The 23,759-nt window shown below is 33.3% G+C and overlaps 5 protein-coding genes across 5 annotated transcripts; 3 read left to right on the top strand and 2 right to left on the bottom strand.

Moving 5' to 3' along the window:
• The first annotated feature begins 1,057 nt into the window (after positions 1-1,057).
• LOC105972407 (Ribosomal protein L12/ ATP-dependent Clp protease adaptor protein ClpS family protein) lies at positions 1,058-3,237 on the top strand. The gene is made up of 4 exons (XM_012997360.2): positions 1,058-1,345; positions 1,601-1,680; positions 1,951-2,069; positions 2,634-3,237. Exons 1-4 carry the CDS (start codon positions 1,226-1,228, stop codon positions 3,026-3,028), a joined length of 714 nt encoding a protein of 237 aa, XP_012852814.2. The 5' UTR covers positions 1,058-1,225; the 3' UTR covers positions 3,029-3,237.
• A 2,485-nt stretch (positions 3,238-5,722) lies between these two features.
• On the top strand, positions 5,723-8,119 carry LOC105972377 (UV-B-induced protein At3g17800, chloroplastic). Its single transcript, XM_012997328.2, has 3 exons — positions 5,723-5,903; positions 6,223-6,518; positions 7,056-8,119. Exons 1-3 carry the CDS (start codon positions 5,754-5,756, stop codon positions 7,837-7,839), a joined length of 1,230 nt encoding a protein of 409 aa, XP_012852782.2. The 5' UTR covers positions 5,723-5,753; the 3' UTR covers positions 7,840-8,119.
• A 300-nt stretch (positions 8,120-8,419) lies between these two features.
• On the bottom strand, positions 8,420-10,547 carry LOC105972200 (purple acid phosphatase 17). The gene is made up of 7 exons (XM_012997137.2): positions 10,314-10,547; positions 9,880-10,036; positions 9,645-9,752; positions 9,161-9,288; positions 8,936-9,064; positions 8,776-8,843; positions 8,420-8,662 (listed from the first exon to the last, which is right to left on the bottom strand). Exons 1-7 carry the CDS (start codon positions 10,515-10,517, stop codon positions 8,446-8,448), a joined length of 1,011 nt encoding a protein of 336 aa, XP_012852591.2. The 5' UTR covers positions 10,518-10,547; the 3' UTR covers positions 8,420-8,445.
• A 5,347-nt stretch (positions 10,548-15,894) lies between these two features.
• Positions 15,895-18,001, bottom strand: LOC105972412 (NADH-ubiquinone oxidoreductase B18 subunit). Its single transcript, XM_088816720.1, has 3 exons — positions 17,894-18,001; positions 17,239-17,607; positions 15,895-16,048 (listed from the first exon to the last, which is right to left on the bottom strand). The coding sequence occupies exon 2, from the start codon at positions 17,592-17,594 to the stop codon at positions 17,280-17,282; it is 315 nt and encodes a 104-aa protein (XP_088672846.1). The 5' UTR covers positions 17,595-17,607; positions 17,894-18,001; the 3' UTR covers positions 15,895-16,048; positions 17,239-17,279.
• A 1,275-nt stretch (positions 18,002-19,276) lies between these two features.
• Positions 19,277-23,176, top strand: LOC105972279 (purple acid phosphatase 17). Its single transcript, XM_012997214.2, has 7 exons — positions 19,277-19,633; positions 20,336-20,492; positions 20,617-20,724; positions 20,842-20,966; positions 21,666-21,794; positions 22,450-22,517; positions 22,636-23,176. Exons 1-7 carry the CDS (start codon positions 19,448-19,450, stop codon positions 22,850-22,852), a joined length of 990 nt encoding a protein of 329 aa, XP_012852668.2. The 5' UTR covers positions 19,277-19,447; the 3' UTR covers positions 22,853-23,176.
• The last annotated feature ends 583 nt before the right edge of the window (positions 23,177-23,759 follow it).

The following is a 23,759-nucleotide window of genomic DNA, read 5'->3' as shown; positions in this document are numbered from 1 at the left end:
TCGTTTTTCAATTTATTATTTTTTTAATTTTTTTTCTTTCTTTCTTTTTGGTCTTGCAATAGTAATTAAGCCTAACTTGAATGAATTATCAAAATCAATATTGGAATTATATTTGTTAATATCAATCTTGCTCTTAATAAGTTTATTTATATTATGGCCTTTCAACAAGTAAGGTCTTGCCCTTAGAAGATTTGAAATTGCAAATATTCGCTGCCTATCGATATTTGAAACGTTAAATGTCGTTTCAATTTTACAAATACCGTTTCGCTTGAACGTGATGTTGACCATTTTCCAGTCTGATTTTGGCAATTTTCAAAACACGAAAATTGTAGTCATTTGAGTTAACTTTCTAATCCAACGTGAATAAAGTAGATTGAATATTGGGTGATAAAGTTATGCATAAATGAATTACATTCTGAATTTTAGATAACTCAAAACATCAAAATGGTGGGCATTGTTCATCGATTCATGCATATCTTTCTTACACGACATCTAATCTTGGTGATTCAAAGTTTGATTAGAAATCTAACTTAAAGAACTACAAAGTCGTGTTTTGAGTTTTGCAAAATTCAGCGTCGAAAATGGTCAAAGTCACATCTGAAGTTGAAACAATATTATTAAAACTGAAACGACATTTACAAATCGAGCTCAAGCATTTATCAATCCACTCACCTCATTTACAGTAGAACTTCGATAAATTAATAATTTCGGTTAAATAATATTTTTTTTCCGTGCCAACTCAAAGACAACATGCTAAAAAAAATTCTGATAAATTATTTTTTTGCTAAACTAATAGAATTTAACTAATCCCAACTATATTAATTTATAGATATTTAACTGTACATATATAATCTCTGAACCAGTGAACTATAATAGCATATTGTACATTGTATACTTATACATTAAATTGGGATCACTATTACATATGTTCAAATATATTTAAATAATTCTTTTTTACTACAATTACTTATTTTCCTCCACCATTTTCTCACAAAATCACTTAAAAAAAATAGTAAACAATAAAATGGCAATGATTCAAACTATAGAGGAGGAAAATGTTAAAAACAAAGACTCAGAGGAGCTGGATGCAAATAATGTGTTTTCTAATAATTGGAGATTTTTATTTAATTGGAAAAGAATAATTATCTGGGGAATTTGAATGCTTGTAGTTTGTTGCAGAGAAGGGTGGTAGTGGTAGTGATAGTGGTAGTACCGTTGATTGAAGATGGAAACAGCTGCCCCTTTTCAGTCATCTTTCACCCATCCTCCTCTAAATGGGTCGACCCGACCCAATCCCTCCCGGGTAGTAGGATCCAATTCCATCCTCTCCGGCGCCTGGGTTCAGGTAACTACCCATTTCCCACTCTCTACGCAAATTAATTAATTAGGTTAACTTATTTGTCGATGTAATTGACTGTTAGAAATTCTCTCAAAATTTGATTTTTTTTGTTGTTTAATAGTTATATGTAATCCTAATTGTTGAATCGTAATATGTAATGGCTTGTGGGATTTAATCAAGCCTTGTTCGTAATTTGGTTTTTTTTTTTTTGTTTGGAGTTTTCGGATGAATTGATAAATTGTCATTTATGTTGAATTGCAGCAAAGATTGTCGATTTCTGGTGTGAATTTGGGCAACAGCAGAGTTGGCTTTACGAGCACGAAGAAGGCTTCGATCGGAGTGTTTGTCCTCTTTTCGATTTTTAAGCTTTGGAATAGTTTATTCATTTGTGTGGATTATTGTTGTTGTTTTCCTCGACACATTGAAGTGTATTACGGTGGTGTTTGCAAAAGTTTTTTTTTCTGAAATAGTTTATATCTTAATCGAGATTATTTCAAGCTACACTCACAATCACGAACTTCTACTTTTTTGAAAAGCTTTTTGCAAGAACCACCTAAGAGAATTGTGTTAGACTTTGTTGTTTGATGGGAATCTTTCGTTTTTTTTTTCAGGAGAATTGCAGAGGTGAAAGCAAATGAAAGAAGAAAGACACTCGAAGAGATATTGTACGCATTGGTGGTGCAGAAATTCATGGATGCTGACGTGGCCTTAGTTCCGAACATAGCATCTGGTACTCAGATTTCTCCACTCAATTCTTCAAATCATGTGTGTGTATTTTGATAATTCTTTTGTCTCTAGTTATTGTTCGTTTCAATTTATTAATTTGTTTCGGTTTGTTGGCAAATTTCTGTCACATACTGTTATTTGAACGTCGACTTGAGCTGGAAATTTCCAGTTTTTAGTTTCAAACGGAAAATGTTGCACCAGTTCTGGTTTCCCTTTGAGCCTACAATATCTTATTCCCGTTTTTCAGTGTGATAGCACAATTTGAAATTTAGAATGGTCTTGTTGGATTAGTATGTACATATGTTCATTGTTGCGAATCGACATCAAATGGATCAAAATAGGATCGGGTTATGAATATTTCATGATTCTTGGGATAGCAAATATTTCGATTCCATATAAATTGATACGAGTTATTCTTCATTTTTCGTTTCATTTTGTGCGACCAACTTGCAATTTCCCCTGTGGTATGAGGAGGTATCCCTCAACTGTTTTTGAAACTTAGTAATTCAAGATAATTTCATTAACTTGCCAAATTATATATATGTATGCTAATTATTTATTGGGACAGGGGAAGATAGATACAGAGTTGATAACCAATGGGCAATCATCGGTGGGGTAGGAAAAGGCGGTGGAGTATTGGACAAACCAGTAATAGAAAAAACAAATCAAAATCCAGGGCGCGAATCCGAGTTCGATTTAAGGAAGTCCCGGAAAATGTCGCCACCGTATCGTGTGATGCTGCACAACGACAACTTCAATAAGAGGGAATACGTGGTGCAAGTCTTGATGAAAGTCATACCCGGTATGACCGTGGACAATGCGGTCAACATAATGCAAGAAGCGCATATCAATGGCTTGGCCGTCGTAATAATATGCGCGCAACCTGACGCGGAAGAACACTGCACACAGCTTAGGGGCAACGGCCTTTTGAGCTCCATTGAGCCTGCCTCCGGTGGCTGTTGAGAAAACTCGTCGATATAAAATCGTAGGGCGGAGATGTGTACGTATTTGTTATGTTATGTACATATAGAAGTTGGAAATCGGTGAATGGTTTCTATCTTGATTTACGTACCTATCGTATATTGATATTTAGCCTATATATATATATATACATACGGACGGAGATACTAAACTCGCTTCATATTAATGCACCTGTGGGTGGATTGTAGTTTTGCCTTGTGGGTATTTGCTTGTCCATTTTTTTTTTTTTTTTCTTTTCTTGGATGTATAAATATTAAATGATACATCTTACTATCAGCTTAAACTTTTGGTTGAGTTTGCCATTCAATCAATTTTCTAAGTGCAAGACCCTATCATGTTTTCCATTGATATCCATATGTGAAAAATACTATAATACCCTCGCTTATAAACAATTGTTTTAAAATAAAACAAAATACAGAACACACAAGACCACAAACACAAAAATCACAAACATCCTATTTGCAAGACCACCTTCAAAATGACAAAATCACCCTTTTCATTTCCCCAAAAATCTACAACATTTGCTCTTCATAGTTCATTCCCACAAATCCTCAACATTCGAAACCCTCAAATCCTAACAAAAATTACAAAGAGACAAATTATGGAGTCGTAAGACATCATTATGAAAAGGACAAATTACGGTAACCATCTTGAGGTAAGGTCAAATTACGAAACCTTCTTCCGGATTGGGTTACAATCACCCCACAAATATGAATCTTCTTACATGTCCACCCTCTGCGGTGTCAAATGTAGTGCTTCTAGATTATATGGAATATTCTCCAGCTTGTACTCATTTTACTCTATTCGAACAAGATGATCATAAGATGTGTCTCTTGCCTTGTAAATATCACTGTGGTGCATCAGAAACTGCATTTTTGCATAAAATGAATACAATCTAAAGAACATTCTATGGAATTTAGAAAATTATATTGAATTTGGCACCATAAAGATGAACGTGTAAGAAGATTCATATTTGACAGGTGATTATAATTACCCAAATAGGAGATTTTTTTTCTCTTCATAATTTGATCATAATTTGATCATAATTGAGGGCGATGGCGTAATTTACCCATATGAAAAATTATATAGGAAAAGAACCAATTATTGTATTTTTTTTAGCTAGGTGATCTTTTTTCTGTTGTTATTCGAAAGCTATCCATTTAAAGAAAAACTCAAGCTAAAACTTTTGTGAAGCGATACAACTCATTTACACATCTAACTGAAACTAGTGAGCTCTGGCATGAAACACGTACATTTTATACTTATATATTACACTCTCCGTCCCGTAATATCTGTTATTTTGGGTTGTTGCGCACGTATTAGGAAAACTACTAAATATCCATAGATTAAGAAAAGAAAACTAGATGAATCACTAAAATAATAATGTCTTTAATTGTTTCTCAATTAATTTTCAAATGATGAATTAAAATTGATAAATAATAAAATTAAGAAAAAAATGCAATTATTGAAGTTTAAAGTGATAAATAATTTGGGACAAGGAAATTTATTTTAAAGACACAAATAATTTTGAAATAAAGGAGAATAAAATTGAGACCATTCTTAAATGGCTGCGGCTATATGCAAGACTAACTCCACTTGTACTTATACATTAATTTTTTTAATGTATAAGTACTATAATACCCTTACTTGTTAAAAAAATAGAAAATTTCAAATGTGCAATACCAAAAACTCAAAAAAAAAAAAAAAAAACCCTATCACAAAACCACAAGACCAACTCTCATCTTCTCCATCAAAATCTTTCTCCTTCCTCATCTATAAACGCACAAAACCTAAACATTCAAAATCATCAAAACTCAACAAATCTTACAAAGATGGTAAGTATGGAATCAGAAGACATCAAAATAGAAGAATCGACGGTGGAAAAACCCAAGAAAATATGCATTTATGTGTTTTTTTAGCTAGAATATCGTTTTCCCAAAAAAAATCTCGCGCAGACGCAGTCGACATGTACATGTCGAATTTTATAGGCAAAAATCGACATTGAGATGTCGATTTTTTAGTACAAAATCGACACCTTAGTGTCGAAATTTAATTGTTAGCAAAGTAGTCCAAATATACTAAATTTCGACATTGAGGTGTCGAATTTATGGACATATATTCGACACCTTAATGTCGAAATTTAGTTGTTTCATATTTAAAAAAAAAAAAAAAATCCACGCAGACACAGTCGACATGTACATGTCGAATTTTATAGGTAAAAATCGACATTGAGATGTCGATTTTGGAGTACAAAAATCGACACCTTAGTGTCGAAATTTAACTGTTAGCAAATTAGTCCAAATATACTAAATTTCGACATTAAGGTGTCGAATTTATGGACATATATTCGACACCTTAATGTCGAAATTTAGTTGTTTCATATTTTTTTATTATTTGTTATTTGGTCTTACATGAGCAAACAAAATACAATTTAATTTATGGGTATATCTGTCATTTCATCTTAATAAAATAGGTACTTTTGGAATCTTTCTTTAATTTGGTCTTGCACAAGTGAAATTAGTATTGCATATAGCCGCAGCCTTCTTAAATATGTTTAATTGAAATTGAAATTTAATTTTTTAACCAAAAAAATAAAGAAGTAATTTGTTAGAGTCGGAGGACCTGGATGCAAATAATTTTGTTTTCAAGTATTGGGATTTTTAGTCCTTTTTGTTTGTCGCAGAGAAGGTGGTCTCGTCGATTGAAGATGGAAACAGCGGCCCCTTTTCAGTCATCTTTCAGCAACCTTTCACACGTGACGCATCCTCCTCACAGACCCGCTCAAAATGGGTCGACCCGACCCAATTTCTTACGGGTAGGATCCCCCAAGTCCATCCTCTCCGGCGCGTGGCCTCAGGTAACAACTCATTTCGCTTCTATCACGAAGCACGGAGATGAAACTTAGAACAAATTAATTAATTAGGTTAACTGATTTTGTCGAAGTAATGGACTTGTTAGAAGTTCCCCCAAATTCGATTCTCGAGTTCAATGATTGTTGTGTTCTTCAAATTGAATCGCAATTAGGCTTCAATTTTCCGATTTTCATTGATCGTTTTTTTTAATTTTTCGTGACCTTGTTGATTGATGAGCTAATGTATTGTGGGGGGTTTACTCAATTGTTGTTCCTAATTCGAATTTCGCAATTTCCATGTATATATATGTATGTTGAATTGCAGCAAAGATTGTCGATTTCTCGTAAGAATTGGGGCAACTGCGGGGTTGGCTTTACGAACACGAAGAAGACTTGGATCGGAGCATCTATGCAGAAACATTCGGATTCTGGCGGTTCGATTGATCCAATAGCTCCACTTGAGTTGGAGTCTCCGATTGGGCAATTTCTGTCGAAGATTATGATAAGCCATCCTCATCTGGTTTCTGCTGCAGTAGAACAGCAGCTCGAACAGCTTCAAACGGATCTTGATGCAGTTAAGGAGGAGTCCTCCGCTTCTGGTACTGAACTAGTATTGTACAGGTTAGTAAGTGTTTGTCGTTTTGGATTTTTGAGATTCGAGAAAGTTGTTCGCGTTTGTGGATCACTGGTGTTGTTCTTGAATATTTAAGTGTATTAGGGCGGTGTGTGCAATAGCTTTTCGGACATAAACTAATGAGCTTTTTTCCTGTGTTTTGAAATGCAGCCTTTTCTTTTGCTTCTCTCTCAAACAAACAAAAAAAAAAACTGTTTTAAGCTATAATCTCAAAATCATTTGCGCGACATCTTTTTCGGACATAAAGCTGTATTGGAGACATTCGTGCCCTTGTTATTTTTATCCGAATCGAGTTTATCCGGATATTTGAGATATTTTACAAAAATAAGCTGAAAAATTAAAATTTGACCCTATAAGGACATTTTGCAATCACCTCAACTTTTAGAAATAAAGCTACTTTTCAAGCTTTACTCACGAATCACACACTTCTACTTTTTGAACAGTTTTTTTTGTCTTTTGTGAGAACCACCTAGGAGAATTGTGTTTCACCTTGTTGTTTGATGGGATTCTTTCATTTTTTTCAGGAGAATCGCAGAGGTGAAAGCAAATGAAAGAAGAAAGACCCTCGAAGAGATATTGTATGCATTGGTGGTGCAGAAATTCATGGATGCTGACGTGGCCTTAGTTCCGAACATAACCCAGCTCGATTCTGTCCGAGTCGACGACACCTGGCACTGCAAAGAAGCAGAATTGGAAGGGCTCCACTCCACCGAAGCTTACCAGATGATTCAAAAACACCTAAGTCTCATTCTCGGAAAACGACTAGCCGATTCCAAATCGGTCGCACAAATAAGCAAACTAAGGGTGGGCCAAGTTTACGCAGCTTCGGTTATGTACGGATATTTCCTCAAACGGATAGACCAAAGGCTACAATTGGAGAAGATGATGAAAATCCTTCCACAAGAGAAGATGGATATCGAACACGTTGCGTATTCTGCTGCAGAGAAGAGAGTACCTATGCTTAACGAGTCTCTCGAAGATGGGATAAATTTATCCAGGTTCGACGGGATAAATTTATCCAGGCTCAGAAACTACGTCATGTTATTTGATGGGGAGACGCTTCAAAGATATGCAACAATAAGATCGAAAGAAGCCTTTAATGTGATTGAGAAACACACGGAGGCGTTGTTTGGTAGGCCTGAGATAGTTATCACGCCTGATGGGACTATCGATTCCTCGAATGATGAACTGATCAAGATTAGCTTTGGTGGGCTGAGGAGACTCGTTTTGGAGGCCGTGACATTTGGTTCGTTCCTTTGGGATTCTGAAAGCTATGTTGATTCGAGGTACCATTTTGTTGCAAATTAATTGAGATCATTTGAGGGAAATGATGTATGTATGCCTTCTCTGATTGACCTGCACATAATTTAACTTTACTTTGAAGTTTATTGGGTTTTTTTTTTAAATTTTATTTTATTTTATTTTATCATCAATAATATGGAATTTGTTTATCCATTGGTGTCGGTTGGATTTTGTCGATCTATCTTTAAGTTTTCAACCTTTGATAATGTGGTACAATAAGGGATTCTTTATTTTGTTATATATTACAGATTGTTGGTTTAATATAAGAGTGTGTTGCACTATCGAATATTCACCTTGTGTATGTTAGGTTAGGACTTTGTTATGAAACGAATCTCGAAGATAATCAAATTGTTCCTTTCGTTTTATGATTATGCCTCGTTTTCATTGCTGTATTTAGTTGCACGATTCGAGCTATAGGCGTACTCTTTGATTGCCCATAGATCAGAAAACATTGTTGTTCTTAACATTAAAAAAAAACACGAAATCTCATTACGAATGATATGAATTTGAGTCGGTTTAGCAAATAGCAAGTATTACTTGAGAAATCCTTTCATCTACTGTTATTATTTTCGTTCTGACGAGCAGATAAAATAGAACCTAGATACGCCTAATTTAATACGCGTTTCCGGTATTTGCCTTGAGATTAAAACTATGTATGGTTTTGCCATGAACATCATAGAAGACTACATTTGCTTCGCTCTTCGTAAGTTGAACTGAGACGAAACCTTGCCCATCATAGTAGAATTTCGTATTTTTCTTGTATCTTTGATAATTCGTTTGGTTTCTCCATGCCATTGACCCTCCTCCGCTAGTCAAAAATTCAACGGGGCTACAAAAAAGAGATTGAGATTATCAGGCTATCTTCGTTTTATATATATATATATATATATATAGGTAATAATCTTGTGAAAAATATTTGCTGTTATGAATAAAAAAATTTACGTTCCGATATTGCTGATGTGTTGAAGACAGTGATCGTGCCCGTTTATGTACATAGGAATCTTGTTTGCCTGAAAAAATAAAACATGTACATTTACAACATCGTCTGCGAAAAAAAGTGCAGCATTACAAAGTTTACGAGTATTCAGATTGGAGTTTTGACCTGTAGAATTGGCAAGATTTGATGAAGAAGTTCTGTAGTATCTCCGTGAAATGCGATACTTCGTATCGGGTGATGCCCGACTACAATTTTCCAGGTGGCATTTGATGATTTTATGGATGTTTTTAGATCCTAATGATATATATACAAGTTAGGATATTGATTTTTATATGTATTTTTTTTTTATTTGTAGATATAAAAAAAAAGAAAAAAGACCAAAAAACTGACCTTTACAACGTTAGAGAGATATATGTCTCTATTAGGGATGTTTTTCCAGTTGAACTTTTCATCTGTGCTGTTTGTGAAGTATTTGTTCACAAATGGAGTTGTATCGAAAAAGAATATGTGTGCAAACCCTAGTGGCCATGTTCAATTTCAATGTTAAAATTGTGCAAAAATTCAAATAAATAAAAAGTTTAAGAAATATCGGGAAAGAAATCGAACTACTCAAAATTTGACATGAAAAATTCATCAAATTTTAAATTATTCGAACAATTAAATCAATTTCAAACATAATTGTATTCATGCATCATCTCGTTGCCATGATAAGATTAGTCAATATCAGATCATGGTATAATTGGATCAGAGGAGGTCCAATATACAATTTGTCGATAAATCAAAGAGCTTATTTTTATTTTCATAATTGTTGGATGTCACAAAACTTAATCGACTAAACGATGACTTATCTTACAAACTAAACGAATAATTATACCTGCTCGAACATCAAAAGATCTGTGACAATTCCATCTCTTGTCGCGCTTTTTAAGCAAAGGACTCAATTGCGCCTCCGAATCTCCATGATAGTCGTGATTTCCAAGCACTTCAAATATATGTAGCAAAATGAGAGAAAAAAAAAACGAGAAAATTTCATCAGGTGTAGCATATGACAAACGAAATGAATCTCAATATTAATAATATAATGTCGAATATTAATAAAAATTAATTACCAGAATACCAAGGTATTTGTAAGCTTTTAGCAGTATAAATTCTTGAAAAAGATTGAGAAAAAGCAGGATCATTAACACCACTTAATCCATCCGTGTAAAAGTTGTCACCAGTTGACACTACAAACTCAATCTTTAGCTTCCCTCCTATCTCTCCCATCTGCATTCATCCCATTTAAACAACAATATATTTATCATTTTTTTATTCGAAAAAAAATAATAATAATTAAAAAAAAAAAAAAAGAATAGTTATTTTAAATATTTTAGACTGTATCAATTTATTCTGAAATTCAAAGAGATTAAGATTTAAAAGATTGTAACTAGATGCTATATCTGGTAAAATACAAGTACATTCATATACAAATGCACGTACGTTTGTAAATACGTTATGAATATATGTGTGTGTGTGTGTGTATATATATATATATATGTTTTACCGCGTGGGCAACGGCAGATTGATTAAAAGCTCCCTTTCTTCCCCAATCTCCGACTACCAAGAAATTTACAGAGCCATCGTCGTTAGCTGCAATGGGTTGGGAGATTTGGACAAGTTCAGCTGTGACAATGGCTTTGCTTAAATAAAGACAAGCTATCAACAATGTCAGCAGAGGAATATTGTAATTTCTGCATATGTTGGCCATTTTGCTGTAACTGTAAGAAAATGTATTTCTTTTCTTTTTCTGTCTAAATTCTCATGAGTTACCCTCTCTTTTATACTGTTGTATAAATGACAAAAAAAGTAAAGGTGGTGAAAAATCATTCTTGGTTGATATATGTATTATTAGGCATTTTGCAATGAATGCATGTTTAAGAATGGCAACTGAAAAATATAATTAAACATATATGAGATTAATATGGGATTGGAAGTGAGTTACTATGCAGATTTTTCAAATAAATGGATATATATATATATATATATATATATATATATATATATATATATATATATATATATATATATATATATATATATATATATATATATATATATATATATATATATATATATATATATATATATATATATATATATATATTGAGAGAGAGAGAGAAATAAAATAATAAAAATATAATAAATCATAAAATAAAAACGTGCATAATTAAATTAAATAACTTGAACATCAAGTTGACTTCTCGATCACCCTTCTAAACTCGTGTACACATTTGGTTGTGCACGTGCAGGCACTTCAAGCTCAATTTAGGCCCTATTTCGCCCCGAATCTCTATCCGCCTAAACATGAAAGTTGTATATCTTTCTGTAGGATTTCCATAGCATTTTGAATAACCATAATCGGACGTCATATGGGAGAGTTATACCTGAAATTCGGCGTGTCCAACAAAGTCTTCTCTTTCTTTTCTTCAAATCCCACACCATGAAATCTCCAATCAATTACCTTGCGCTGACTCGCGTCATTTCAAATGCAAACAACTCCATTAAATTTACATACTTTCGTTTCTTCCAATTCTTCAACTTGGAGCTTGTGAGGATCGTATCATATTCCCTCCTTTAAAATGATTCGTTCTCGAATCCTGACAAATATAAAAAGAAGTATAGAGAAAATCAATCTCATGATCGATCTCTCTCTTTGGAAGCAAACTAACACATCTTTCAAACTCAATGGCATCCCTCCAAGTTCGATCTTGATCATTGTATGGTTGAGTCAAGACAAAATATGCAAGTGTAACAAGTCCACCTTTCGTCTCAAATGTATATATGCTCCTCGATCCTGCGGGCTTTCTGTTACGGTTAGAAAAGTTAGTGGTTTAGTTAGTTAGCTAGATTTGCGGATTAGTAGGTTAATTAGATTAAGTAGATTAGGGCACGTCTCATTGTGGTCTTAGTTGATAGGGCACGTTCACTTTATTTGTAAGTGTTATAAATCTGATGAATGAGAGGAAATGGGGGAGAATTATTCAACGAGAATTATAATTCTTCTTATCTTCTCTCAATTAGTCTTTGTTATCTTTCTATTTCTTCTTCTTTCTTTTGGGACCATATCAGTGGTATCAGAGCTACGTTCCATGGAAACTCGAAATAAATCCAATGCCGAGTTTCGCATCGAGGTTTTTGAAATCCTTGCAAAACATGAATCTAATTTCGATCAAATACACAATACCCTCCAAATTGTCCTCAGAGAGCTTCAAGCCTACGGGCTTAGTCTGCACAATATAAAGTCCCCGAAAATGATGTCAACCCCTTTGTTGCGGGAGAAACATCACAAACAGTCAAGCCAAATACAGCCATAGCGACAACTCGCACACCTCCAACTCTTCTTCCAAACACAAACCTCAAATTACAATTTCCAAAGTTTACCGGCGAGGATCCAATGGGGTGGATATACAAGGTGGAGCAGTATTTTGAATTTCAAAATATCCCAGCGACGCAACATGTTCAACTCGCTTACTTTCATCTTGAGGGGATCGCCTTGCAGTGGCACCGGTAGTTAACAAAATTCCGAGGACCCTTGTCGTGGGACGAGTTTTCAAAGGCTCTTTTAAGCCGCTTTGGACCGACCGATTATGAAAATCCTTCTGAATCTCTCACCCGCCTGAAACAAACTACAACCGTGGTTGTGTACCAGGAGGCTTTCGAAAAATTATCCGACCAAGTGAACGGTCTTCCGAAAAACTTTTTAATCGGTTGTTTTATTGCAGGTCTTTCCGATGAGATTCGCCTGGATGTGAAAATTAAGCAGCCTAATTCTCTAGTAGATGCGATAGGCGTGGCACGACTTGTGGAGGAAAGAAACATGCTACAACAAAAATTCCCACAACCCTTCCACTCGCAAACTACACCAACAAAGATAGGAGTCACAACCACTTCCACGTCGGGTATTCTAGGCCCTCTGCCCACCATTTCACCGCCCACCTTCACAAGAATAACCGGACAAGCAGCACGTGAACGGAGAGAGAAAGGCTTATGCTATTATTGTGATGAAAAATTCAAGCCAGGGCATCGCTGCCAACAACCTCAATTTTATATGATCGAGGATATGCACGTGGAGGATATATGTTCACCATCCAAGCACTCAGAATGATCCTATCCACATCAGCAGACTATATCCTTGAGGACAAGGATACTTTGAGCGGGTGGGAATGTTACGGTTAGAAAAGTTAGTGGCTTAGTTAGTTAGCTAGATTAGCGGATTAGTAGGTTAATTAGATTAAGTAGATTAGGGCACGTCTCATAGTGGTCTTAATTAGTTGATAGGGCACGTTCACTTTATTTGTAAGTGTTATAAATCTGATGAATGAGAGGAAATGGGGGAGAATTATTCAACGAGGATTATAATTCCTCTTATCTTCTCTCAATTCTTCTTTGTTATCTTTCTATTTCTTCTTCTTTCTTTTGGGACCATATCACTTTCACCTTACTGTCATACTTCCACGGTCGATCAAGTATAATGTGGTTAACATGCAGATTTACCACATTGCAAAACATACCATCTATCAGCCATTGAAGCTTAAATGAACGTGGGTGTTTTATGGCTTGAAGCCCCAATGCATCAAACCTCGACACCACCATCTCATCATAATGCACAATAGAAGTTTGCACTTCAGTTAGCTCGGCATTAACTTCGATGCATGGTGGGTCGTATCATCCTCCACATTTTCAAACAGATTTCCCCTCGAATCCGAATCTTATTTTCTTTCAATTGATGGCACGGGTTTGCAATTTTCTTCCCCATGGACTCGACCTCAACATTTTTACTTACTACTTCTCAAATCGGCTGCAATGTTCTCATTCTCCAAATGTTTACGAGTATCAACCTTTTTAGTTGATGGTAAAGAATCACTCTGTCTTTTCAATTCCTCGTAATCCGATCACAAATTTATGAATGGCTTGTTCAAACAATCTGAAGCAACATGACCAAAAGCATTTAGTATCATGAATTGAATGAGATTGAGAAGAATAATAACCTCTTTCTTTAATATCATATGGAGGATTGAACGTGGCCTCTCTTGATATTGATTCCCTATCTCGGTTTGATGAAGAGCTCCACCGTGATTTTCGACTCGGCGATCTCGTTACTTTTAACTCAGTACCATAGGATGAATGAACTGAAGAATTAGTTGATCTAAGATAATCAACCAATTCTCGCTCGTAATACTCGGAATTACCTCGTCTTGGTCGATCGAACTGAGCCCCTCACAGCATATTAACTTGTCTTGGTGTTGCATCTGTCACACCATATCTTCCATCATCATATACCTCTTTATCACGGTGAGGTATGGACCTCGAACATGTTGATCTTTGCGTAGTTCCTTTAGTTGGGTAAAAAATCCTTCCATCCAATCTTGGAGTTCCTCAAGTCTTATAAACAAAGGCACGAAGTGTTTTTCCTTTGCCGACATCCTATGCTACTCAATTCTTTCTCCTTTACAACCGGCCTTCTCGGACATGATCAAAGCATTTCTTTTCTTTTTTCTTTAGACACAAAAAATCATAACTTGGACTCTAAGGAACAGAAAAAAAAAAAAAAAAAAAAAAAAAAAAAAAAAAAAAAAAAAAATCGACTTTTTTATTTTTCTTATTTTTTATTGACTCAAAACAAAAACAAAAAAACGCGGAAAAATAAGAAGAAAAGAGACTACAGACTCAAGAAGGACACACGAAAACAACAAAGACAACAACGACACGGCCATGATAGAGTCAACGATAAAGATAAAAGATAGGCGAAACCTGTTTTTGATAAATATTCACGTCTTTGGAAATCAATCCCATAACCACATGGTTAAAAGTCATGCACGCTACCAGCCGAGGTAAGACAGCCTACATTTATTCAGAAACTCTTCATGTATGTTATTTTATAAGCTAAAATCCCCTTGTAATTCAAATTTAAAATTTATTATTATAAGCTCAAGACTTTGAAGTTTTAAAAAAGGTCATTTAATTTACAGTTTGTTTATTTTTCTTAAACCAATTTAACATACCGTACTTTCCCTTCCATCATTTCCATCTTACCCTACTTTCACTTTCATCTTACCCTACTTTCTCATTCTTGTCTACGCAGCTCTCAACTGAAATGACAACTCCCTCTATTGCCCTCTACTTTGGCTGAGTTTGGAGGTGACGACGAGTAGCTCTACGCTTTCGGTGGCGGTGGGTTGAGCTTTTTAAGGGGGGCATTTTTTTGGGCGTCGTCGCTCCAACGAAGACGATGACGACGACGATCGTAATGGTGGTGTCTATTTTGTCGAGCTCGTCGAGTTTGTTCTTTTTTAGCTCGAGATCGAGCTCGTGCCATTTTGTTGATCTCGAGATCGAGCTCGAGCCCAAGCTCATTTCGTTTTTTTTAGTATTTTTTAAATATTATTTTGTTTTATTAAAAATTATTTAAAAATTTATAAAATAAACAATAAATTGTAATTATATATATTTTTTAATATTTGTATTTTATTTTTATTTATTTCTATAATATTTTATATTATTATACATTATTTAAATAAAAATAATAATATATAAAAAAATAATAAAAATAATAAATGCTCGCGAGCTCACGAACAACTAAAAATTGGCTCGAGCTCGAGCTCAAAAAACTCAAATCCAAGTTCAAGCTTTTTTCGAGCGGGCTCATCAAGCTCACGAGTCGGCTCGGCTCATTTACCACCCCTAGCTTGTTATGATCGATAATAAATTTAAATTCAAAAAAATTGCTTTTTTATTTATATTTTATATAGATTTTTATTTTATTATGATCTTATTATTATTAAGCTTTTATTATGTTATTAGGATATATACATAATGGACATATAACTATGTTTAAATATCCTTTTATATATGTTTGAATATTTATAAATAATATCTAGAATTATATTATTTTAAATTTTAAAAACGAATTTATTTCCGATTTATCGCCGACTAATCACTGCCACACCAATTAATATTGAGTTGGTGCCTAACCGCCTCCGACCCAATTTCCGCTTTTTACAACGTTGATATTATCACACCCTATAAATAAATCATTCACAACCCAAAAATGAGATGAAAAAAAAAAAGGTTCTTATTCCCAATAGTTGTAAACTCAAATAACTAGCTTTACTCCAAAAGAGTAAACAGGCAACAATCATGTATGAAATTAATTTATTACAAACTGGTTTACCATGAAAACCAAAGTTCACTCTTACATCACAAAGTTTTGATTAAACTCCACCAATTTCCAGCTTTTTCCTGCAATATCAACGAAAAATAAAACTTTGTATCAATGAGAATGCAACACACACACACAGACACACACACAAAGTCTGAGTAACTTTTACTAAAGTATGTTCAATTCAGGCACGTGTGCAAGCAAAACTAAATCAATACAAGTACGCATGCCCACAGAATACATACGCAAGCTTACAACATGAACACGTTATCATTGGACAGTTATATGACATGAAAAATACGATATATTGCAGAAACTTCAGAAAAAAATGGAAACTCGTTACTAAAGTGAATAATAGGGTGACGAAGTTGCAAAACAAAGTCTATCGATTAGAGCGTGAATTGTAAATGAGCGACATCTGACAACTAGCTAATCTTGTAAAACTCACCTAACAGCATAAGATTCTATCGATTACCTTGTATATTAACGCAACGTAAAAAGCTACATCATACAAATAATTAAATAGTCACGATACATGACCAACTAGTTGATTGATACCACCAATATGCAAAAACCAACATAACGTATGCGAACAACCCTAGATATCGACATCTACGAGCTACAACAAGGGTATGGTCTATAGAAGTCACAAGAGAAACCCACTTCTATTGTCGTCCCATCTAGAAGTGAAGAGAAACAGTAGAATTCCAAACGCACTATGGCCTCGTTTGGTGGCCAAGATAAAATTAAATAATCAAACGAAAACACAATTGTCTTGTTGGACCATGTAAGGTCCGATAAAAAACTCCCTAAAGGCAAGATAAGACATGATAACATAACATTTCCGGGTCGACCTGGGAAATTATTGGGTTCACCAAACATCAAACAATGTCCAATTTTATTTAGTTAATCATGGTTAATCTCCCCAACCAAACGAGGCCTATATCTACTAGTATCTCCATGAAGGCATTAAAAGTTCACATATAAGGTTTTAATCACCGTAATCTTCAAGCAAACCAGTTTAGAGAAGTCGGTCACAAAGAACCACAAAAACAACATCAAAACGCATCCCAAAGAAACAATAGACACGTGAACCTAGAAAATCATTCCATCCATTACTCAGGAATCCAAAGCAAAATCACTATTTTCGATCATTTTACTAAAATAAACGCAAACAAAAACAGGAGGAAATAAAACGAGCGACAAAGAAGAAAAAATACCACCATCAATAATACACTCCATATAAGGAAGGCAGCATAGGAAAATCCACCTTTAAAGATCATTCATCATCGTCGTAAAAATCATGAAAAATCAGGCATTGGCGGTTTTAGGAATGAGGGGGATGGGCTGCGCGGCAGATTGTGGGGTTTTCGCCTTCAGCTGTGCTTCACGCTCGCGGATTTTCTGCATCTGCAGCATCCTTTCCATCACGAGCTCGTATTCGCACTTCTCGTAAGTGTGGCGCTCCCCTTGGCACTTCCACGGCAGGTAGAACTCCGACTGGCGGCATTTGTTGAGGGGGATTAGCAAATGAGCACACTGGTCTCTGTACGCAATCGGTACTTTTGCCTCCATCATTTCTTCTTGAGTAGCTATCATCTTCTTCGACGAACCCGGTGCCTCCATTGAAGCAATTACACTTTTTGCATCCAAAAAAAATAATAATAAAAAATCTAATTTAGGGTTAACTGATACTGATGAATCATACATAGATTGATTACCAAAGTCAACACACAGGAAAATGAGAATATGTTAAAACCCTTTCTTTTTCAAATTGAAACACACGACATTGCATAAATCGACGGGAATTGAAGAAATCGATTACAGAATTGGCATTTCGGCAAACTTAATCAGCCGATTATAATTAGAATTAGAAAATTAAATTCAGAGACAATCGAAACAGTAAAACGTGAGAAGAAACGTACCTGGATCAGATCGTAAAGCAAAAACACAGCGAAGAAGATCGAGTTTTCTACAATGGAGATAATAGGGCTTGAGAGGGAAAAGGGCAAAAAAAGAGAGTGATGAAATCGAATTGCATTTCTATTGTGGGCCGAGTTGTGTTATGGGCTTTTATTGGGCTGTGGAATATGATCTTTTGAACCTAACAATTTCCAAAATTGATCTGTTTATATAGGAAAATTACAACCAACCCCTGAGGTATGTCAAATTACGAAAAAGAAAAAAACCCTCGTGTTTGGATAATTGCATCTAGCCTCTTCAACTATGAATCTTCTTACACCTTCACCCTTATGGTGTCAAATTCAACATCATCATCTAGATTTCGTAGAATGTTCTCTAGTTTATACTCATTTTGCACAAAAATACAGTTTATGATGCACCACAATTTGATATATATACAAACCAAAAAACACATCGTATGATCATCTTGCTTCAAAATGTGGAGGTCGGATGGGATAAAACTAGTACAAAATTGAGAATGTTTCATATAATCTAGAAGATTCCACTAAATTTGAAACTACAAGGGTAGGCGTGTAAGAAGATTTATAGTTGAAGGGGTTGGTTGTAATTATCCAAACAAGACAAGTTTTTATAATTTGACAATACATCAAGGGTGGTTGTAATTTACCCATTTATATATGATCTTAGTCTAAGAGCTCGTTTGACTAAGCTTATATTAAATATTTGATAAGCTCTTACGACTAATAAGTTGTTTTAAGAACCGATAAGATCTTACATATTATTCTTACAATCAAATTTTACAGTGTTTGAGTAACGAGTAACCACATATTGATTTTCCAGTCTTTTTCAAACTAGTATATAAAGCTCGGGAAGAGGAGGAAACAATTTTTTTAATCACATGATCACACCATCCAATTTTTCTTCACTATGAAATAAATATTTGATAGTGTACTACAGTTTTCGATGAAACTACATCAACGAGATAGGTAATATCCAATTTTTGTCACTATGAAATAAATATTTTATAGTACAATTTCCGGTGAAATTACAACAATGAGATAGGTAATCATCCAATTTTTCTTACTGTGAAATATTTGATAGTATAGTTTTCGGTGAAACTACAGCAACAAGATAGGTTGGGTTGTTGTACAGGCGATAAGTGCCTATTATCTAAATTAACGCATTGGGTTTACCCATAGAATTAAAATAATGGCTTGGGGAAAAAAATAAAGGTAAACTAGAAAATTAATTTCATAGTATTTTGTAAAAAAATTATAGGCCAAACATAAATAAGGAGCTTCCATCTTAAAATGTATGTTTGTTTGTTATTTATGTTGTTTGTTTTACTACTAATAATATTCTCAGGTCATTGCATATACATCGCTAAGCCAATTAATTACCCTCAAAACACACACACAAACAAACATATATATATATACACATATCCGTATCATCACCGTATTTGAAAATTTGTCAGAATTTTCGCTCTTCATTTTCTTTGTTTTTATTTCTTGTAAATAAAAAATATATGTACATATATATAAATAAATAATTAAATGGGTTTTCCTGGAAATAAATTGTGGCTCATCCTGGCAACAATCTCCTTAATTAATATTAGCCAAATTAATTGTGAGTTGCAGAGATTTGAGCAGCCAATCAAAGGTGATGGAACACTTAGTTTCTTGGTTCTTGGAGATTGGGGAAGAAAGGGAGACTTTAATCAATCTCAAGTTGCTTTTCAGGTTTTTTTTTTTAATTCAGATATTCGAATTTCGTCCGACTAAGAATTGACGATGCGCGTATTATATTCAAGTTGCTTTTTTTTCTTTTTCTTTTTTTTTTTCTTGTTCTCTTTGGAATTTAACATGTATATATGCATGTTGATTACAAACATCATATTCAACAACTTGTTTCATCGCTATGTTTGATCATTCTTGAATTTTTTTATCGTTCTCTTTAGAATAATATTTGAAATAGTTGTTTATTTGTAGAGTCGAGGGTGTCTGCAAATATCCTAAAAAGTTAGCTTTCCTCCGTTAATTTAGAAGTTGTAACTTGCAAGTATATTTTACAAAAAAAAAAAAAAAAAGAAAATTGGTCTTGCTTTTGTGAAGTTCTTAAATAATATCCTAATAAAATGGTCAAGATGAATCTAATAAGAGCATGCAAAAATATCCAATGCAAGTTTTTATTGATTATAAAACTATTTATGATTTTAAAATTAATTACAGTTAAACCTCTATCAATTAATACAATTGGGATAAACAAAATCCAATTAATCGTCTAACTAACAGTTGTATTTGTGAATAATTGAGCGAGGATTTGTTGTCAAATATATCGATATAAATTTAATGATATTATTAATTTATTAATCTAAAACTAATAATATATTTTTTAAAATAACATTTAACATTTTTCTTAATTTTTTTATAATGTTTTTGCAGATGGGAAAAATTGGAGAAGAATTGAACATAGATTTTGTGGTATCAACAGGTGATAATTTTTATGATAATGGTTTGGAAGGAGAAACTGATCCAGCCTTTGTAGATTCATTTACCAATATTTATACAGCCAATAGCCTCCAAAAGCAGTGGTATAGTGGTAATTTATTCATCTTTCCCATCACAAAATAATTTTTTAATAATTAAATTAAATTGTAGTAATTATTATTCTATATAAAAAATAAAAAGGTAATTTTTTTATTTTTTTTTTTGTTTTCATGCAGTTTTAGGTAACCATGATTATAGGGGTGATACAGTGGCACAAATGAGCCCTGCCCTTAGGAAAATTGATAGTAGATGGCTTTGCTTGAGGTCTTTTCTAGTCAATGCAGGTCAACTTTTTTTTTCATATATTATTGAAAAAATAAAATTCGATAAATAAATTAAAGTTCCAATAACTTTTATGATTTATTGTGTATATATTTTTGATTATTTTAATGAATTAACAGAGATAGCTGAGTTATTTTTCTTGGATACGACACCGTTTGTGGATGATTATTTCACAAACCCAGAGCATGCATACGACTGGCGTCACGTGACCCCTACAAACACCTACACAACTAATGCATTAGCGGTACGTCACGTGACCCCTAATTAATTAATTAAGATAGAATTTTTTGACTTTTTTTTTTTTTAATATTGTTTTTCCAATCCTAATTGAGATTGGAATATATGTATATGACTTTTTAATTTACCACCCAATTTTAATTTTCGAAATTAATTTCAAACAATTTCATTTTTCCGTTTTGAAAATTACACGTACAATGTCGTATATGTATGATTATTATTGGTGGATAAAAAATGAAATTTCTAAATTTTTTTTTGTAGAATTATAACTGATAACGATTTTGGAACGTGTATTTTCAGTCAAATTTCCAATTTATGATATTTAACATTTTTTTTTATAATATTTAGATTGAGTAGAATTATATTTGAAGAATGTAATGAGATCAATTAATGCTTGAGATTTATGATTATAGTTTCCTCGTATTGTGTAATGACGATGGATTGTTTATAGAATGTCCAAAATACCCCTAGTCTTATATACTAGTTATTGACATAATTATTTAGACATGGGGAATAAGTGTTTTTATTATTTTGATTATATTGTCTGTATAATATAATCCTAGCTCCAAAAAATGAGGTTTTATATTAATAAAATAATATTTCATATATAAATCACCAAATGTGAATAAAATATTGTCACATGTGCATATATATAAATATTGAATTAATGAATCATTTAATTTTTATTTGTTTGGCATATATATAGAATCTTGAATCAGCATTGAAGGAATCAAGGGCAAAATGGAAAATAGTGGTAGGGCACCATGCCATAAGAAGTGTAGGCCACCATGGTGATACCCCTGAACTTGTACACCACCTTCTTCCCATTCTCCAGGTATTACTTTTTGGGGTTATATAAGTAATTATACAATAATATAAATAATTTTTAAATTATTAGAGCGGGTTGAGTTTAAAATCTAGGATCTCGTTTGGTTGATAAGATCGATCGTAATTGATTATATAATTGATTCTTATTCAATATTTGGCTAATCCCCTAACTTTTAAATAAGTTCGCAGTTTTGAGAAAAATGAGAATTTATCCTCTCTTTTTTTTTTTCAAAATGATTGTGTAATTAATTAAACATACGATGCGTGTATGACACATTTGATTAGCAAGATAAATCGGGATTAATTAAACAACGTAACTGGACTTTATTTGATGTTTGTTTAGTCGAGTAACTTTTGTTGGCATGCCTGATTTAGGAATTTTATCTTTATTTATAATTGGGGAATTGGGGAATTGCGTAATAAACCCCCTCCAATCCGATGACACGATCGAAAAATGGGGACAATTTTCAATTGTATTTAGTCTCGAAACCCTTCCAAACTTTACGACCGGAAAATCCGTAATCCATGTACTAAAACTCTCATTTTGAAGTCGTAACCCAAATCTAATTTTAACAATTCAAAAAAAAAAAAAAAAAAAAAAGGGATGCATTCTCGCAATTAAAAACTCTTTACTAATTATGAATTTCACGATCTTGTTTTAGGCCAACAATGTCGATTTCTACATGAACGGGCACGATCATTGTCTTGAACATATCAGTGACGACATAAGGTACCTAATCTTACATTATTTTAGTTTCATTACTATATTTATATATGCGACAAATCAAACTACTTTTTTTTTTTCTTTCGAAATTAAATAAAAAATATCGGGTTCGACTTATTTGCAGCCCGATCCAGTTTTTGACGAGTGGGGCAGGGTCGAAAGCATGGAGGGGAGACATAAAAAATATTAATGGAGAAGCCCTAATTAAATTCTTCTATGATGGCCAAGGTTTCATGTCTGTTCATTTGTCACATAGTGACGTGGAGATTGTGTTTTATGATGTTTTTGGTAGGGTTCTACACAAATGGACTAGGTCTAAATTGCTTCTCTCTGATATCTAATCATTTTTTTTTTTATTTTACCATAAATAAATTATATAGGTATTAATAAATTCAATTAGATAAGTTATAAGGTTTATTTTTATTTTTATTTTTATTTTTATTAATACGTCGAGATTAAGCACATCGAATGTACATATCGTTGTTTATCCGCGCACAAATATACATATTTTTATATATTGGTGTATAGAATCTATAGATGAATGGTAAAAATATATATGTTAAATGTTGATTATGTATTAAGTATATCATATATTATATTATTGAAATATGTACATTGTATTTCAATTTTGATTGTGGTGCAATAATTAAGTTGCTGCCCTTTGAGATTGTTGTTATTTATTACTTCTTTCTGATATCCATTTTAAATTAGGTGTCGTTTTGAGAACTTTTCTTATTTCATATTATATTTCATATCATAAATCCAACGATGATATGCATGCAAAAATATTATGAGTTGTAGCATAAATCATATGAGTGTAGCATAAACTAGAGCCGACCATCTAAAAAATTAAACGTACCAGATTCCATATATACAAAACTAGAGCATCACAACTCAAAAATGGCCAAACCAAAATAACAAAAATTGTACTTAGCACATTTTACAAACTCTTAAGAAAAAAGAAAAGTTCGTCTAATGATAATTTGAAATTAGGGGAAATTACGGTCACCCCTAAGGTATGATCAAATTACGAAAAGACCCTTATTGTTTGTGTAATTACAGCTGTCACCCACTTCTTTTAAATATTTTTATATAAAATTTATGTAATTCGATTATTTACCAAATCAAATCGTATATATAGTTCGGTAAACAGTAGAAATGTTGGCGTACCGAAATTTCGGTTCGGTTTTATCGAATTTACATCCCTAAATTCACCTTTGGAGGGGTCTTTTCGTAAGATAATACATA

The sequence above is a fragment of the Erythranthe guttata genome, chromosome 4, assembly GCF_056151865.1.
Source record: "Erythranthe guttata isolate IM_541 chromosome 4, IM_541, whole genome shotgun sequence".
Taxonomy (NCBI): Eukaryota; Viridiplantae; Streptophyta; class Magnoliopsida; order Lamiales; family Phrymaceae; genus Erythranthe; species Erythranthe guttata.
This window is presented reverse-complemented; position numbering and strand designations above follow the sequence as displayed.

Excerpts from the sequence above, each read along its gene's own strand:
- LOC105972407 (XM_012997360.2), top strand. The coding sequence starts at position 1,226 with ATGGAAACAGCTGCCCCTTTTCAGTCATCTTTCACCCATCCTCCTCTA. Across the intron at positions 1,346-1,600 it reads TCTCCGGCGCCTGGGTTCAG|CAAAGATTGTCGATTTCTGG; the intron begins GTAACTACCCAT and ends GTTGAATTGCAG. Across the intron at positions 2,070-2,633 it reads AGTTCCGAACATAGCATCTG|GGGAAGATAGATACAGAGTT; the intron begins GTACTCAGATTT and ends TTATTGGGACAG.
- LOC105972377 (XM_012997328.2), top strand. The coding sequence starts at position 5,754 with ATGGAAACAGCGGCCCCTTTTCAGTCATCTTTCAGCAACCTTTCACAC. Across the intron at positions 5,904-6,222 it reads TCTCCGGCGCGTGGCCTCAG|CAAAGATTGTCGATTTCTCG; the intron begins GTAACAACTCAT and ends GTTGAATTGCAG. Across the intron at positions 6,519-7,055 it reads ACTGAACTAGTATTGTACAG|GAGAATCGCAGAGGTGAAAG; the intron begins GTTAGTAAGTGT and ends CATTTTTTTCAG.
- LOC105972200 (XM_012997137.2), bottom strand. The coding sequence starts at position 10,517 with ATGGCCAACATATGCAGAAATTACAATATTCCTCTGCTGACATTGTTG. Across the intron at positions 8,844-8,935 it reads AAATCTTGCCAATTCTACAG|GCAAACAAGATTCCTATGTA; the intron begins GTCAAAACTCCA and ends TTATTTTTTCAG. Across the intron at positions 8,663-8,775 it reads CACATCAGCAATATCGGAAC|CCCCGTTGAATTTTTGACTA; the intron begins GTAAATTTTTTT and ends TCTTTTTTGTAG.
- LOC105972412 (XM_088816720.1), bottom strand. The coding sequence starts at position 17,594 with ATGGAGGCACCGGGTTCGTCGAAGAAGATGATAGCTACTCAAGAAGAA.
- LOC105972279 (XM_012997214.2), top strand. The coding sequence starts at position 19,448 with ATGGGTTTTCCTGGAAATAAATTGTGGCTCATCCTGGCAACAATCTCC. Across the intron at positions 20,493-20,616 it reads CCAAAAGCAGTGGTATAGTG|TTTTAGGTAACCATGATTAT; the intron begins GTAATTTATTCA and ends GTTTTCATGCAG. Across the intron at positions 21,795-22,449 it reads ACCTTCTTCCCATTCTCCAG|GCCAACAATGTCGATTTCTA; the intron begins GTATTACTTTTT and ends ATCTTGTTTTAG.